The sequence below is a fragment of the Dicentrarchus labrax genome, unplaced genomic scaffold (assembly GCF_905237075.1).
Source record: "Dicentrarchus labrax unplaced genomic scaffold, dlabrax2021, whole genome shotgun sequence".
NCBI lineage: Eukaryota > Metazoa > Chordata > Actinopteri > Moronidae > Dicentrarchus > Dicentrarchus labrax.
Window position 1 is genome coordinate 9770738 of NW_026136707.1, and position 16295 is coordinate 9787032.

The 16295-nt window shown below is 38.2% G+C and overlaps 2 protein-coding genes across 2 annotated transcripts; one reads left to right on the forward strand and one right to left on the reverse strand.

Moving 5' to 3' along the window:
• The first annotated feature begins 2202 nt into the window (after positions 1-2202).
• On the forward strand, positions 2203-5022 carry rbp5 (retinol binding protein 1a, cellular). Its single transcript, XM_051406198.1, has 4 exons — positions 2203-2638; positions 2986-3170; positions 3659-3760; positions 4691-5022. Exons 1-4 carry the CDS (start codon positions 2563-2565, stop codon positions 4742-4744), a joined length of 417 nt encoding a protein of 138 aa, XP_051262158.1. The 5' UTR covers positions 2203-2562; the 3' UTR covers positions 4745-5022.
• A 2-nt stretch (positions 5023-5024) lies between these two features.
• Positions 5025-16237, reverse strand: LOC127366822 (tumor necrosis factor receptor superfamily member 5). Its single transcript, XM_051406156.1, has 8 exons — positions 15754-16237; positions 15438-15563; positions 14139-14285; positions 13933-14026; positions 13532-13608; positions 10450-10557; positions 6915-7064; positions 5025-6221 (listed from the first exon to the last, which is right to left on the reverse strand). Exons 1-8 carry the CDS (start codon positions 15818-15820, stop codon positions 6040-6042), a joined length of 951 nt encoding a protein of 316 aa, XP_051262116.1. The 5' UTR covers positions 15821-16237; the 3' UTR covers positions 5025-6039.
• Positions 16238-16295: the final 58 nt, after the last annotated feature.

The following is a 16295-nucleotide window of genomic DNA, read 5'->3' on the forward strand; positions in this document are numbered from 1 at the left end:
TCATTTTGTTTATCCTTTTTTCTTTCCGCCCTCTCTTGAGCCTGAACCACAGATTGTGCTCAGAAGTGTGTGTAACGCTAACACCAGACAGAGTGGAGTTGTTAAAGGTTTGATAACATTAGTATTTCTGATAGTCCTATCAGTGTTTAAGGCAATTGTTGTTTCCAAGAACAAAATCTACTGCTGGACCTTGATATTGTCTCTAAATCGGTATTTTAAATCATTGACTACCCTACCTGACCCGTAAACCATGTAAACTAATTGCCATAGCAACACAGTCACAGCTGAGACACCAGTGCTCCCACTACAATTCTTCCTCCTTTAAAACAGGAGTCTCTGTCAATCTAAGAATTAGTAGATCTGTACAGAACAAAATGATTTATAAACACATAATATTTATTTATTTATTGAATATTAACATTAACATTGTAGAAACAGAAGTTTATAAACTGACTGCAGCTTTAAGTCTCAGAAACCTTTCAAACTGGCTCCCCAAGATTTTCCTTTTAGACATTTTCAAATATAAAATACAATTTATACTATAGCTTGACTGAATACTTGTTGGTATTATTTACTGAGAGATCTGTATCCATATTAACCAGTATGCTGGTAACATTTTAAAGTCAATATTTAATAAATAGTCAATGTAAATCCATTGCTTTACACAGTTGTAACTAAACCTTGACTGAGAGGCTTGATAATCATTATCTTGTCTGTGAGGAGAGCCATCACACCCATATATTGTCTGGACTGGTGCCCAGAGACGCAGATTATAAACACTGCTCCCGTCAGTCACTGCCAGCTGTTAGTGAGACCGGCAGAGTGGAGAGAGATCAACGTCAACTTATTGTTATTTACTGACATCAAATCTGGAAATAACACAAGTTTACCTGATTCCACAATTCACTCTCCTGTTGGTTTGTTTCCCCTCTTTTTCTGACGGATAATCTGATCTCCTCTCATCAAAGTTGCCAACACTGACACCTGCTTTGACACGAAGGGGTAGGAGGGGCCCTACAGGCAGCATGTGTAGTGTGTGTGTAGTGCGGACCGGCTCTGTATAGAACTACAAGTGTGTTAGAGGCTAAAACCAGATGGTGTGGTTAAAGGTTTGATTACATTATAATTTCAGTGGTTTAGTTCACTGCTGTTTTCAAGTTCTTAAAGTGCTCAGAACGAAATCTTCTGCTGGAGTATTTCAGACAATCCTATCAGTGTTTCAGTCAACTGCGGTTTCCAGGTACAGGAATGAACTTTGAACTCTAGCTTTTAAGTCCTTAAAGTGCTTAGAATCTGCTGCTGCTGAACCTTGTGCTTGTCTCTGCTACCTCAGTATTTTAAATCATTGACAAACACAAAAATGCTGATTGGTCATCTATAAATCAAGCTCATTTGGTAAGTTGTCAAATAATACAGAGTTGACCTTTAACCTGTACTGTAGCTCTGGGAAATTGAGTATTTATGTACCATAAGAGTGTGTCTCACTGAATCTGAGATAACACTTTGCCTCTTGCCTTGAGATAACCCAGTGCTGGAAAGTAACTAAGTACATTTAATAAACAATTTTGAGTTAATTTATTTATATTTTATGATACTTATCTATACTCCGCTACTATGTGTTTTCACTGCTCTACATTTATTTGATAACTTTAGTTTGCAGAATCAGATTAAAAATACAAAAGAGAATTTAAAATAAATCACAATGTATTATTATGGGAAAAAAATTAAACCCTTATTGATCCTTTGGAGACGTTCACAAGCTGTGCAGCAGCATAGTGCAAAATAAGCTCCACCTTTACCAGCTGCAACATTAAAGCTGCAGTACAAGTAACTTCCTTAAAAATACGTTGTTTTTTTTGTTCATCTGTTGAGTCTCCACAACCTGGGAATGAGACTCAACAGTCAGCTATGTTTCACTGCTCTCATTGGTTGTTTTTGTTCAGGCATGGCAGACTTTTGCACATTATTATATTTATTATCATCTCTCATGAATTACAGTCAGCAGTTAAAGTGTTCAGCAAATATTAAAATAAGTAATCTTATATGAGTTAACTACTGCAGCTTTAAAGTAATATCCACATATATGTTAATTGAGTTGCAGTTTCCCCCCACCCACCGCCTGTTTTGGGGGAATCTGAAGCACCGCCTCTTTCTGCAACTGATCCCTCTGAGTATTAAAGCATTATTAGGAAGATGCACGAACCTCCCCCCTTGCATTTAGGCCTGCAGAAGAAAAAAATCACACACACACTCAGTCTGAGTGAGCTTACGGGAAACGATTTCCCAACTTCAGTGTGAGTCTCCACCAAAAGAGGAGTTAACATAGTCGCACTGTGGAGTCGCCTGCAGCACAGAGCAGCTTCAGACTGCGTGCAACAACGCGAGCGAGTCTTATTTTACGCGCATTTCCCCTCCGATCCAAGGCATTGTTCCCCAAAAAAAGGTTGCGGAAGTGATAGTGATACCGCACCAGGCACCCAGCTCATCTGTGGGATCCAGAGTTGAGTCAAGGCAAGAAGGAGAGAAAGTAGAAACTGCAAAGGAGTTTTTGGAGGGAACAAAATGTCAAAACCGAATTACTCTGGCACGTTTCATATGGTTGATATGGACAATATGGACAGCTACCTCGCAGCTTTAGGTAAGACTTACATCAGTGTACTTTTTTTTTTTTTTTTTTTTTTTTTACAGCTGTAACACAAAAAATGTCCAAACAAGCTCAGTTAATGCAGACTTTTGTTGCCCTTTCACAAGTTTTTACTGCTTTAAGGTCATTTTTCCCCCACATCTTGAATCACTCATTTCAAGATGTGGCTCATCTTTAGTTACAGCAGCACATATTAGAGTAATGAAGTCACCATCTTGTCCTTTATATGACCCCACATCCACACAGAGTACAATCACTGTATCTGAGTGTGGCAGACCTCCCTTTTTTAATAAACGCACAGTAAAGTAATTCTCTCTCCTTATTAACTCCTCTCCTCTCAGATATTAATTTTGCTCTGAGGAAGATTGTGTGTCTGCTGAAGCCCACCAAAGAGATCACCCATGATCCGGTCACAGGAGACATGAAGATCCGCACTCTCACCACCTTCAAGAACTTCAACATGGATTTCACCATCGGAAAAGAGTTCACTGAAGACCTGGGTCCAGTGGACGGCCGTACCTGTCAGGTGTGTGTTGTTGTTGTTGTTGTTGTTGTTTGCCTGAACATGCACACTGACTTGTTTGGACATGCGTGCATGCTTGCTGATACAGTGGATATACAGTATCATTACTTGTTACACAAGTTGGTCTTGTGTGTTTAATTAGGCATGTTTGAGGAAACTTGAGCCACCTACTGCTGTGATTTTTGTGTTGTAATCACCCCCTGCGGCTTAAATCCCGGCTTGGGCCTCCAAGAAGTGATGTGTGTGAGAAAGCAATGAATACAGTCGTCAGATTACAAGTCCATTCAAAAAACTAGTGCATGCATCAGAATTGTCAGCATTATCTTACAAAACAAAAGAAAAAAAGAGCAAGCGGAAGCAAAATAAAAGGCTTTGAACTCATGGCCACCCATTTGCACAGCACAAAGACTCTTGCCCCTGTGTGATCGAACGTGTGAGCTACTTTACATACTAATTGCACACAGTAACACACCATCTCTGTGCTTTTACAGACTACAGTGAACTGGGAAGGGGATAAGCTGGTTTGTGTACAGCGAGGCGAGAAAGAAGGAAGAGGCTGGACGCACTGGCTGGAGGGCAACAAGCTGCATTTGGTAAGGACGTATGGATGGAGTGAAAAGAGGAGAGATGGGGAGAGAGGATGCGGAACAAGGAAAATGAAAACACTAAAGGAAAAAGATGCCAAAATTGATATGCTAATTGTGGAGAACATGCAAATAAGATAAGAGTTTGGAAGTTATTCATTACCCTTTTCAGTTGCACTATGCTGTCTTTGTGGGAAGAAGTTCTTTAATAAAAGGTTTGTGGACCTTTGTGCATGCCAGAGGGGGAAAACCCCAACAAAGAAATGCAAACACAAAAGAGGCAGAAGACTCTTGAATGCATGTCCTTAATAAAGTGCTACAATAACTCTGGACCAGGGGAGAGGTTTGATTCTTCTCATTTGTAAAAAGCATGTAAGCTTAAAGATTATCTGTCAGTGCCGATTAAGATTTAAGACAATCAGTATTGTTCCACTAAATAGCTCTCTAATACCTCTGCAGTGAGGACAAAGCAACGTGTTGTTGATGTTGTGTCCGAACTCTGGGGGAGAATTGGGAAAGAAATGCCAGCGAGGATCAGGGCTCTAAAATGGTGGATTTTAAAAGGTTACACAAAGCAGGAGAAAGGGACCAGTGAGAAACTAATGAAGAAGGATTGTGGTGGGGTGGGGGGGAGAGATGGAAGAGGAAGGAAGGGAGGGAGGGAGGGGGGAGAGTGGGCTGAAAGGAGGCGTAGGAGTAGATGGTGAAAAGAGTGGGAGACGGATTACGAGGTCAAAGGATGAGGAGAGGGAGAGAGGAGGGAAAATGGGATTGTGTTTTGGATACAATCCCAGGTTTGTGTATCACTCATTTAACCCTCCTTTGATGTGCCAAACTGTCTGTATTAATTCTCCCTTTTCATTTACACCCCCAACCCCCTTTTTCCTCCCCTCCTCTCCCCCTCCCCTCCCTCCTCAATGGTCTTTTTCCTCTCTGCAGGAGATGAGAGTTCAAGGTGTGGTTGCCAAGCAAGTCTTCAAGAAGGCTGATTGAAGTAATACAAAGTGTTTTAGTGGATAACCTGAAATTATTCTTAATAGAATATAGTTAAGTTACTTGGTACAAGATTAATGTTTATAGTTTTGTTTTTTAATTATAATCCACATTATTTTGAAATATAATGAGACTGGATATGTGTTAAAATACTGGCGTGAACATGTTCTTAATTGTTTCTGTCTACTAACTGAGAAAAGAGCAGCGGAGCAGATTTACTTTTGTAAACATTCCCAGGATGCTTCTATCGTAACAAAGTTATAAACAAATCATACATCTGTCTTGTGTCACTGCTACATCTTTATTCCATCATTCTCCAACTTTAAAATGTCAGTAGCATGTGTGATATTATCTTTATCATATAGTTTTATAAATACAAAAAGTCAGTGGTCAGAATTTATAATACAGTGTAAGAAGACTTTTTTCAGCCTGGTTGGAACAATATAAGTTAAATTAGATATCCTTTAAAATATAATTACAAAGACGCAGTTCACATTAAAGGATGTAAAAAAAATATTATTTATTTTTAAATGTTAAATTGTTATTATCAACAAATCCCATGAAAACACCAACGATTGGTTAGTCCGTCTTTCAATTTTCAGGCTTTTCTGTGGCACTCGGCCCATTGCTTCTTATGAAGATGTTTTTGTTTGTTTTTTAAAGGCCACAAAGTTTCATTTAGAAAAGACACATTTTCTTAAACAGCAGGGAACTGTAGTTTTTAGCAATTTAACTCAAACAGGAATAAACGCTGCAGATTAATGTACATTTACAGAACAAATTTAAACTACAGTGCCTGTGTTCATGGTAACGAAGGAACATGTCTGCAACAATGTGTCTCATTGATGTTTTTTTAAATATTTTAGAACAATGGAGCTCTGTGGCACACAGGAATAAGCTACTTCAGACTCGGACTACACAAATAATTGGGGTACATTCATTGTCGGCTGTTGGTTTTGGTCTTTTCGTGAGATTTGTCTAAAGTAAGAAATCTATAGAATATCAACAGAGTTACTTTTAAATAGACACCACTAAGCTGTAAAACACAAAAACCGCAGACAGCGCTGCTTTCACTTGTGAAGCTCCTATCTAATACTTATTCATATCAAATGAAATTACTGAAGCACAGAGCTGCACCCGTGTAAATACAATACATAAATATCACATCACTCCTGCAGGGGGCAGCAAACTTTCTTTCTCTCTCTCGTATAAATAGATCCAGTTTAAAGTTGGAAAAATGGTTGCAGAATCTGGCTGGAGAGGGACTCTGGACTTTAACAACAACATTTACTTGATTATGTCCCGCACCACTCGTCCTCCTGTGGCTCTGAAAAGGTTCTTTGGAAGTTGCTGGTGTAGTATCCAACACTTCCATTCTTGTTGCTGGATTCAGCGAACGAAACTGTAACCTTCAGTGGAGTTATAGGACGGCAGCTGTCCATGCTGTCGTGTGTGCCGTCACTGACCGCAATATCATCTGAGGAGGATAATAAAATCAATGTTAAGTGTGACCATCCTTCAAAGTAATGTTACATCTAACACACTTTGCAGTTTGTGATTTATGGCCATCTTAATGGGGCTGAAAGAATTTATGAGCGTGGGACTTAAATATAAGCTAGTGCTAGAAAAAGCAATACATTTTTCATTCTAGTCTATTCAAATTTAAACATAAAGTGTTGAGATGAAGTGTATAGACTCTGAGTCTTTGAAACGCTGCAGGAAGGATGAACACCAGTCTTTAAAAGACCCCCCACCCTGCATTTGTTATGTGTTTCTTTAGCTCTTCATTGAGATTTTTCCTTTAATTTGTCACCCCTGTACATCTTCATCTTCATTTTCGGCAAAAACACTGCAAATATTGTAACAATGATAGCAGGAGACTTCAAAGAGGTACAGTTGATATATATATATATATATATATATATCAGTGACTTTATAAGACTAAACATGGCTAAAGCATCAGTGTTTCTACTATACTGCACATTTCTAAAAGACACCAAACATGAACCCCAGTGTCTCTGGTTTGACTCCCCTCACTGTCACCTCTCTACTGTCAAAAACTCTAATAAAGGCATAATAATTGCCACAAATACTTAAAAACAACCCCTAAAAATGTTTAATTGAGTATAGCTGGTGTGTGTCTGCAGGCACTGGTTCAGGGATTTGTTACCTGAGTTAAAAGGTGGTAACTCGCAGCCATTCACAATGCAACTCTCTTGGCAGTAACCTTTCAGCTCCGTAGATGGTAGAGGCAGATCCAGCAGACTGTTGCGTTCAGCTGGAACCATTTCAATCAGCTTAACAGGAACACTGGAACTGACTGTCACACATGGAAAGTACAACGAACAGGGTCAAAAAACAACATAATTCAATATTATTCTTACAAGTTAACTCTTACGACATTGATTAAATGTCTTATAGGGATGAATCATTGATTATTTGGAAGCCCTGTATGGCAAGTGAGAAGAAAAATCCAGTGATTCACTTTTTTAAGTCTGATCGAAGTTGTTTTCTCAGCTATGATTTACGATTATTATTATGATGTTCTGATTAACAGGATAATCTTGCTGGCAGAAAGGATAATAGTTTTTAATTTGATAAAAAAAAAAAAAAGGTGGGAAAATAGGTTTTACCAAGAGGAAAAGAAAATCCTTTTCCGGGATTATTTTTTTAAATTAGAACATGTGGTAGTGGTGCACTCTCTTGTGGCTAAAATGAGTATTACAACAACAAACACTAGGAAAAATTATCCTGGCAAAACTTTTTCCCCCTCCACCTGTTTCACAGATTATTGTTTTTTTTAAATAAACTCATTTCAGATCATAATTTTTACCCGATCTTAAATCAATCATGGAAAAAAATATTGTGATCAGACTGAGAAAATGGATCACCACAACCTTTTTCTCTAACTTGCCTCTCAGGGCTTTCCTATAATAATTACTGACAGTTTGAATTGTGTTAAATACTTAAAGCATACTTCAGATACATTGGTAATTCATTATCTGCAATGATATTGATTGGCCTGTAGGTGGCACTTTAATCTCTCAAAAATCAGATTAAACTCTGCAGCCAGTGTGATATGTGATAAGTATCTGGACAGGCTGAGCAGCGTTGTTTCCAGGAAACGTTCTTCATACTTCTTCATTAGTAAAACAAATTCAAACAGCTCAGTGTGATTCAAAATTAAAATCATATGATCTTTAAAGTATCGAACACTCCGCACGCAAACTTGAAAGACAATTGTAAAAGGTTCGTAGTTTCCTTTTTACAGAGAAAGAGATTGTGGTCAGATTTGACTCACAGCAGTTACACTAGATTTCCAACAGTGTCAAGTTTTTCTGGGGCGGAAAACAGTTAAAAAAAAAAACTTCAATAAAAACGTGTCAATCCACCCCTGCAGCATAATTCACTTTTCTGCTGTTCATATATGTATGCTCAGTATCTTCCAAACAGTCATCAATTTGCCATTACATGACTAGATACTCTCCTTTTAGTATAGTTTTTGCATCAATATTGGATTTCACTGAAACCATCTCAAAGCTGACAGCTTTGTCTGTGACACTGTTCAAGTTTTACAATAAACTTTCAAACCTGCTCGTGTAGTACCGGTAACGGATCCTCAGGGGCCCACCGTTCATTGTGTGTCAGTTCGTTTGAGGTAATTTGATTAATTGTAAGATGCACCACTGAAGCACAATAGTGGCTTAAGGCGTGTCCTGCATAATTATCTGTCCTGTCTAACAGCCTTCTAGAGACCTTGTTGTGTCCAGAGTTATTTCTGTTAAACATTTTTTATTAGTTTTTATGTTTTCAATTCAGTTTAGTTTCAGTTAGTTTTGGATTTGCAGTGCTAGTTTTTATTGTTTAAAAATGTAAAATTTTAGTTCAGTTATTAGTCTCAGTTATAGTTATAGTTTTCTTTGTTAAAATATGGGAGGTATTTGAGATTTAAGTAGTTCAGAATAGTTATTACAATAGAAACACATTGATATCCCAGTCTCAATAAACAGATGCACCGATGCCTCCTGATGCTTGCTGTGTTGACAAATTTGACCAAATTGACGAAGACTAAAACTAAAGACATTTCTTTTATATTTTTTTATTTTAGTTTGTTATGTAAATACACAATATAATTTCACTTAGTTTCCCATTTTTTCTAAAGTCTAGTTTCTATTTCAGTTTACTCAAATTTTTAGTTTAGCTATAATAACTGTGGTTGGGTCTAACCAAATTACAACAAACAGGGACCCACATCTTATTTAATCTCCCCACAGTGGGTTAATCTGTCCATCATTCTCCTACTCCCACTGAACATCACGTTCTCAGTATATGCGACCTGGAGGTTTCCACATTTTACATGTGTAAGTTAGACAGTTGGCAATAATGTCAGACACTGTTACCTGAAAACCGAAACTATCCTCATGGCACCATACTACCACGAGAAGGAAAATATGTCTTTTTTTAATCTATTTGACTGTATTTAACCCTTTGAAGAAACCTACATGCAGGGGCGGATCTAGAGAAGTAATGTATGAAGTGATATGGAGACTTTAAGGGGTGGCAGAAATATATGCTAATTAAATCGCATATCTATATTTGCTTGGAAAGGCACCAAAATGAATTTATTTTAACTCAAAAACATCACATTATAGTGGCACATTATTGAATAAAAATATTTAAAGTGGCATTAGAAATCAGTAAATTGTTTTATTTATAAAACGTTTTTCCAAATACATGTTTTTTCATTGAACTTGAATGAACCTATGTTTTTTTTTTTTTTTTTTTTGACATTTGACTTCAAACTGATGTTTAGATAGTCAAGAAAATACAGATATATTGTGATAAGAACAAAGACTCTCTTACTGGCAATCATTGACCTCAGTCGGTGTCCCAGTAAAATTCTTAACTGCTTATCAACTGCTGCAAAAAATGTGACCACAAATCTGTTCTACGCTGCTACAACCTTTTAAAAGTGACAACTGGCACTTCTCGTTTGAATCTCAGATCTTAATCAACACTCTTGTTCTTGAAGTCCAGCCTTCTATCGTTACTTGTCTTTCATCTGTAAATTCCAGTATTGGCACATTACTTCACTGGAAATACAGTAAATGTAATACAACAGAACTTTAGCCAAAACAATCAAATGTGGAACTGTGCTACATACGTAGGACCTATTTCTCAGTATGAGTTAGCTGCCTGTGATGTATGCGTCACATTATACTCTATAACTGTGTCAGCCTGAATATGTACAGGATGTGGTTTCCCCATTCAGTTGGTCAGGCTCATCTAGCTTCACGATATACGGTTCCTTATTTAACCTGTCTGGGTTATACTAACTAATAAATATTCTGCTTTTGTTAAAAAAAAAAACCAACAGAAAGTACACAAGTGCACTTCTCTTACACCAATGACCTCCAGACCACTACATAATTAACTCTCATTATGCAAAAAAAAAGTTTTTTTTAATAAATTCAGTCTACAGGAAAACAGTGGGAGGGTACATTTGAAAGAGATGAGCAGCAACCTTCAACTGTATGACATCAAAGCCAATTGTGTCTCACAGTTGTGGCTAACAACATACGTAGGCTGCCAGTACGTAGGCAAACCTGTACACTGTTTCATCGCCTTGTCAGGAAGACAAAGAACAAAAGTGTGTGAAAATCAATGATGAAACACACCTACACGTATGACACAATAGTACACACCTGTTCTGGATGACTTGCGTTTTTCCCTCCAGCAGATGAGACCAAACAGGACAAGTGCGGTCAACACGAGTCCTGACCACAGGCCTGCGGGTAACATCCAGTGACAATCTGATAAACAGAGAGAGAGACGGGGGTTTTACAGGGACCCAAATACATTTTAATCACTTTATTTCTTGTGATTGACATCCGGTAAATAAAGTGGGAGTGAGTGATTACTGAATACCGCTCTTGTTCCCACATACGCTGTATTATATAATTCATAAAATGTCTGTAGGCTTTCTCTTTCACATGAGAATGATATCAGAGCAGTATTTATTTTATTATTAATTATTTATATTTATATTCAGTATATTAACACTTTATAACACACTGTAATATGTGTAAGGTTTTATGACATACATTACACAAGTGTCAACAATCGTAACTCCTCTTATGAATCATCCGTAGATGTTGTAGAAACAGCACATGAGCAAATCTTTACAGTGTGTTAAAAAACGTTTATGAACTTTTTATATATTTAAAACAGTATAAATGTGATCAACATGAAATTATATACACACATACATATAATATTACTATCTTAGCATTCTAATATTATAAAAATGTTTTATACTTTGTTTACAGTGTGTTATAAACATTTAAGGCATATCTGGGATTAAAATTAAATGTTGCTGTTGTCTCATCAGCCCCTCGTGGCTGGAATAGCCTTTTTTCTTTGTGTTATGAAAACCTTTTGTTTCCAGATTTAAAAAAAAAAAAATGTCTCAGGTAAATTTTTCACCTGATTACTTGATGTGTTTTACTGCTTATTTGACTGGATTAAACTGCATTAACTGCTTCACACACTGATCTCACAAAAAATAAAATCTTTGATGACTTCGGTACAGAGTTGAAACACACAAGTAGGAAAGCAGTGTTTTTATCTATTGAATTTTTAAGTGTAACGTCTAAAATTGGACTAAATTCTTTGCATTGTGTGTCAGTACAGTTCTGTAGATCAGCCAGCTCTTAGTGTTCACTCTGTTGTGTTTTTCCCAGCCTCAAACTAACTCTCGTGGCATTTCAGATCCAACCGCTCCCTCTTGCCCTTTCCTGGCATTCCCATCACTTGAACTTCCCTGCCCACCTGTTTCCCATTTCCCTCATCAGTCTTATTCTCTCAATTACTCATTCTCACCCCGCCTGACCCCTTTTTAGAAAAGTTTGCCCGTTATGATCCGCCTGCCTGGTTTTGACGATGAGTAAACGTGAACATTCACTTAACCTGGCTGTCTCTGAGTCAAAAGATAGTTTGAGTTCAAGCCTGTCATTCTCCGAGCCCTCACAAGATCAGGTTTATATTTGAACATTGGATATCTTCAGCAAATTCCTCCCACTCTCACCCCTCTTCACTTTTGTACACTGGTAAACAAAACTCAACTTCTGTCACCCGATTGGATACTTTGACCTTTGTAACTTGTACTGGCCTCATTTTGTTGGCTGGGTTTTTCTTTTAGTGTCTGTTTAGACAAATAGACGATGGCGCCTGTGTGCGACCCTCCCGTTCCAAGTGTGTTGGAGAAACTATGGTGGCTGCATAACATGAAATACATGCCCTATCTAGATCGGATCAACATGGTGGACTTTCAGGTGATTACACTCAAATGAAAACATACCTATGACTATTTTATTCCATTTCTATCAATAGATCCTCCTAAATATGACACACTGGACCTTTAAATCTCACAGGACCTGTGTTCTACTTTGTTTATTTGTCCTGAATAAGTCTCAAATGACCTTACTTTTGCTGACAGGTAGAAAAGAGTATATTAAGGTCTTAGCTTTGAAATGGTAAACTTTGTAAAGTTCTTTGACGATAGCCTAGCATGTCCACAACAGCCATTTATTTTAGCCACGCTAGCACCAAGGCTCCATGGTAATGTTGGTTGGTCACTTTGGTTTACACTAAAATTCCCCAATTGGTTGGATTGGGACTACATTTTACCATGTGGTTGACCCCCTGAGGATGAATTGTAATCTTTCAGGTGATCCTTTTCATCTTTTAATTTACAATACTTGTGTCTATGATCAAGTCTTGCAAAAGTAACTAATGTTCCATCTTCCAAAGCTTCAGCTTTACTTTATGTTTAGTGCAAATTAACAAATATTAGCATTCTACAGTAAACATTAAACCTGCTTAGAATCATAGTCAAAGTACAGCCCCACAGAGCTGCTAGCATGGCAGCAGTCTGCATGCCACAACTACTGACGTACTGCAGCTCCTTCCTCAAACATCGTGAAACAGTCCCCTGAACCTGTCTAGAGCCAACCCACAAATTCTTTGACATCCCTCCCCTTCTACATCCATTCATTAAGGTACATGCTGGGCAGTACATTTATAACCCTGGTAGCCTGGTAGTGAAGTTAATGCCATGGTGCAATCCTACACACTTGTCAATATTTAGTATTATGTCACTCACAGCTGCCTCCACTCAGACTCTTTTCCTTATACCTATGATAACTGATTTTCTTTGGCCTCATGGGGCCATCTCCTTTATTTTGATATGGGGAACTTGTTAACAAACAGTTGCTTATTTACAAATCCAGCAGTTATGGATTAAAATGATCATTCATAGTTGTGTTTCTGAGCACCTTGTGAATGTAAGTCCAATATTCACTCTGCTTTTAGCTTTGTTATTGGTCTCTATCTACTCCTGAGGGCAGGTAAATGCTCCACTCCACTATGTTCACCAGCTAGTCGCTAACTGTTGGTTGGTTTTTCCACTGAAAACAGCTGCCTGTTAAAGCTGCAATTACCATTTACAGCCAATTACAGAATCTCTCCATATCCTACTAACTGCAACAATTACTCTCTGCCTTTGGTATGACTTCTCATTCGACTTCTACTTCCTCTCTTAATAACTTGATCATATGACATTTAGGAACTGAAGGTCAACAGGAACCCATTGAGTCACTGAGAGCATCCGCTACATTGCACAAGTTAATTGTTTTTTCAGACCTAAAAAAGTTTTGAAATGAGATCTGAAGAGATGATGCACATATCAAACGATGAGCCTTATGGTAAAAAAAAATGGAGACCTACCAGTTTTAAAGTCACCACAGATGGCATCAGTTGTTTTGGTTCCAGGAGTTTCCAACACTCTCCTGAAGTCCTCGCATCTAAAAAACAACATTCAGAACAGAAACTAATCAAATATCCAGATACCGTACGGTATTTTTACAACCAATTACAAATGGGAAAATGTATAAAAAGTTTCAGCTCTAGAAACAGCAATACCATTCCTACAATATGGACAAACCAACATATGGTTACAGAAAATGTGATGTGGGATGTTTCGGGTTGTCAGCTGAAACCAAATCAGTCATTTCTCTCGACGGCTGACTAATGAATGATTCACTCACATTTGATCACATTACATACATCGACATCCTCCTTCAGCTTTAATAATAGTAATAACGGTAATAGAGGAAATGCAGTCTGACCTGGTATGTTTTTGACATGGTGAGTGGAAATCTGTTACGTTGCTGTAGGTCCCTTCTTCACAAGGAGCACAGACGGTGTCATTCATTTGAGTGGCTGCAAGAAGCAATGAGATGTATTTTTTTAGTTGCCAGTTTGTGCTGTATCGTTTAGCAAGATGTACTGGAGAACATGATGTTTTATTTTGCTTTTTACAATGAAAGCATACCTAGAACCTTGACCCCTTTACCCAGTCGGCAGCTGGTAACCGGCTGGCAGTGGTCACAGGCATTATCACTACAGTAGAAACCAGTCACACACTGACACACTGTGTTGTGCTTAGCTCTGCAGTCCGTTACTGTCCTCTGGTTGTAACCTGAAAGAGTCAGAGAGAGACAGTTTGGCCCCTTGAAGTCTCTCCCATATTTTTTATGTTTCAGTTCTAGCTCTTAATAAGGTGACTTCACATATACAGTGACACTCTGACTGGAAGCACTAGAGTGTAGCGACCCACAGCAGTTTATAGACATTACACTTCCTCACTGTGTCCCCCCACCCCCAACAGACAAAAGAAATCCTGCAAACATTTTGTGTCTTTTTGAAGTTGCCTGTGTGTGTCTTTCTTAGTCTTTGTAGTCTTTTGTCTCTCTTTTTGGTTGTTTTGTTTCTATTTGTACTTGTTTGATGGACTCTCCAACAAGAAAAAACTTTGCTTTGGTCCAGGCAGACCCCTTGGACCCCTGGGCCTGTGCCCAGTCTGCCTGTTTAGTAATCCATCCATGGGGAACAGGTGGGGTGACATACAGATTGTAAAGCCCTCCGATACAAACTTGTAATTTTAGGCTATATAAACAGAACTTAACTTGAATAATCCGTTTTAATTCTTCTCATAAGTTGTGAAAAACTATCTGTGTTCACTGAACTTGAGTACAAGTTCAAGTTAATTTTAGATCACAGAAATATGTTCTCAAGTCATTTGACACAAAGGTTTTACAGTCTCTGCTGCTGTTGGTGCCATTTTTGTAGAAAAGACAATACATGAGGCTGCACTCAGTAAATTGAATTAGAAAAGTATGGGAATAATTATTTTTAATGTTGTTAAAATGATCTTATTCCACATTGAGAGTATCATACTTTCATGTAGAAGATTGTTCTAGCTCTTCAGTGAAACTGCATTATGTACAATGAGTTACATATTTAAATGAAACACACTTTATATGGTTGTACTACTGCATGAAATTAGAAATAATCCAGATATCTTGTGCATAATTTTAAAAGTCTTCCCCCCAAACTCAGCATGATACAGTTGGTATCTTTCAAAACGAAAGTTTGGCTACACAGCTGACCCTGACTGAGGAAGTTAGAAAAGGGGATTTGTGATGTTCAAATGAAGAAAAGAATGCCAAAACAGATTTCTGTATATATACTGAACGGTAGCCGGGGGGGGGGAGAGGAAGAACTCCATGTGTCTGCAGTACAGAAAAAGCATGCGTTTGTGTGAATAGTAGTAGTAGTGTATGAGACTTACTGGAACTGCACTGCTTGCAGACGTGACATTTTCTCAAGTTATTCTTTGTGGCTGTGTAGAACCCAGGTTCGCATTCATCACACTTTGTCTTCTCTGTGCCATCACACTCAGCTTTCATGTACGATCCTGATAAGAGTTGAGGAAACAGATAAATACAGAAGAGTCGGATGTCAGGCTGTAATGCAAATACAATTTGTAGAAAGGTTGAATAGTTACACAAAGAACGTACTGTGTTAGGGTTTGCACAGTCCTAATAAGTTTGTTATCCAAATAGAAAAGAATTGTTAGTAGCTGAAACTTTATGATGTTGACTGACCTGCAGGACAACGATCACAGCATCTCCCATTTTCACTGATGTATTTATTCTTATCCGTGCAATTCATTGTGGGTATTTGTTGCCCATTCAATTACTGTCGTCCACCTGTGTGTAAAATATCTAAGCTTAAGACTACAACGACAGTCTTCCTGTACACTCTTCCCTTAGTAAGTGGCAGTAGCTGTTTAATTTATCTTAGCTCACTAAGCATCAGTCAAGGTGCAATCTCTCTTTCGTCTTCCTCTTTTTCTGACACTTATTCACTGCTCACAACTACACTCACTGCCGTCTGATCTGTCTGTTACTATACATGTTTCCCCTCCTCTCTATGCCTTAGCTTCTTCTCATGTCTTTTCTAATCCTACACAGTGGAAAACCCCAGTGACCCTTCTCGGCTGTTTTCCCCCGTCTCTCTGTCTCTCTGCCTCTTACTGTGTCTCTGTCTCTCTTCATTTCCTTCCTGTGTGAGCCCTCTGACTGCGAGGTAAGCAGTGTGTGTTTCCGTGTAGCTACAGGACCAAACGCTGATTTTGGCACTCTAA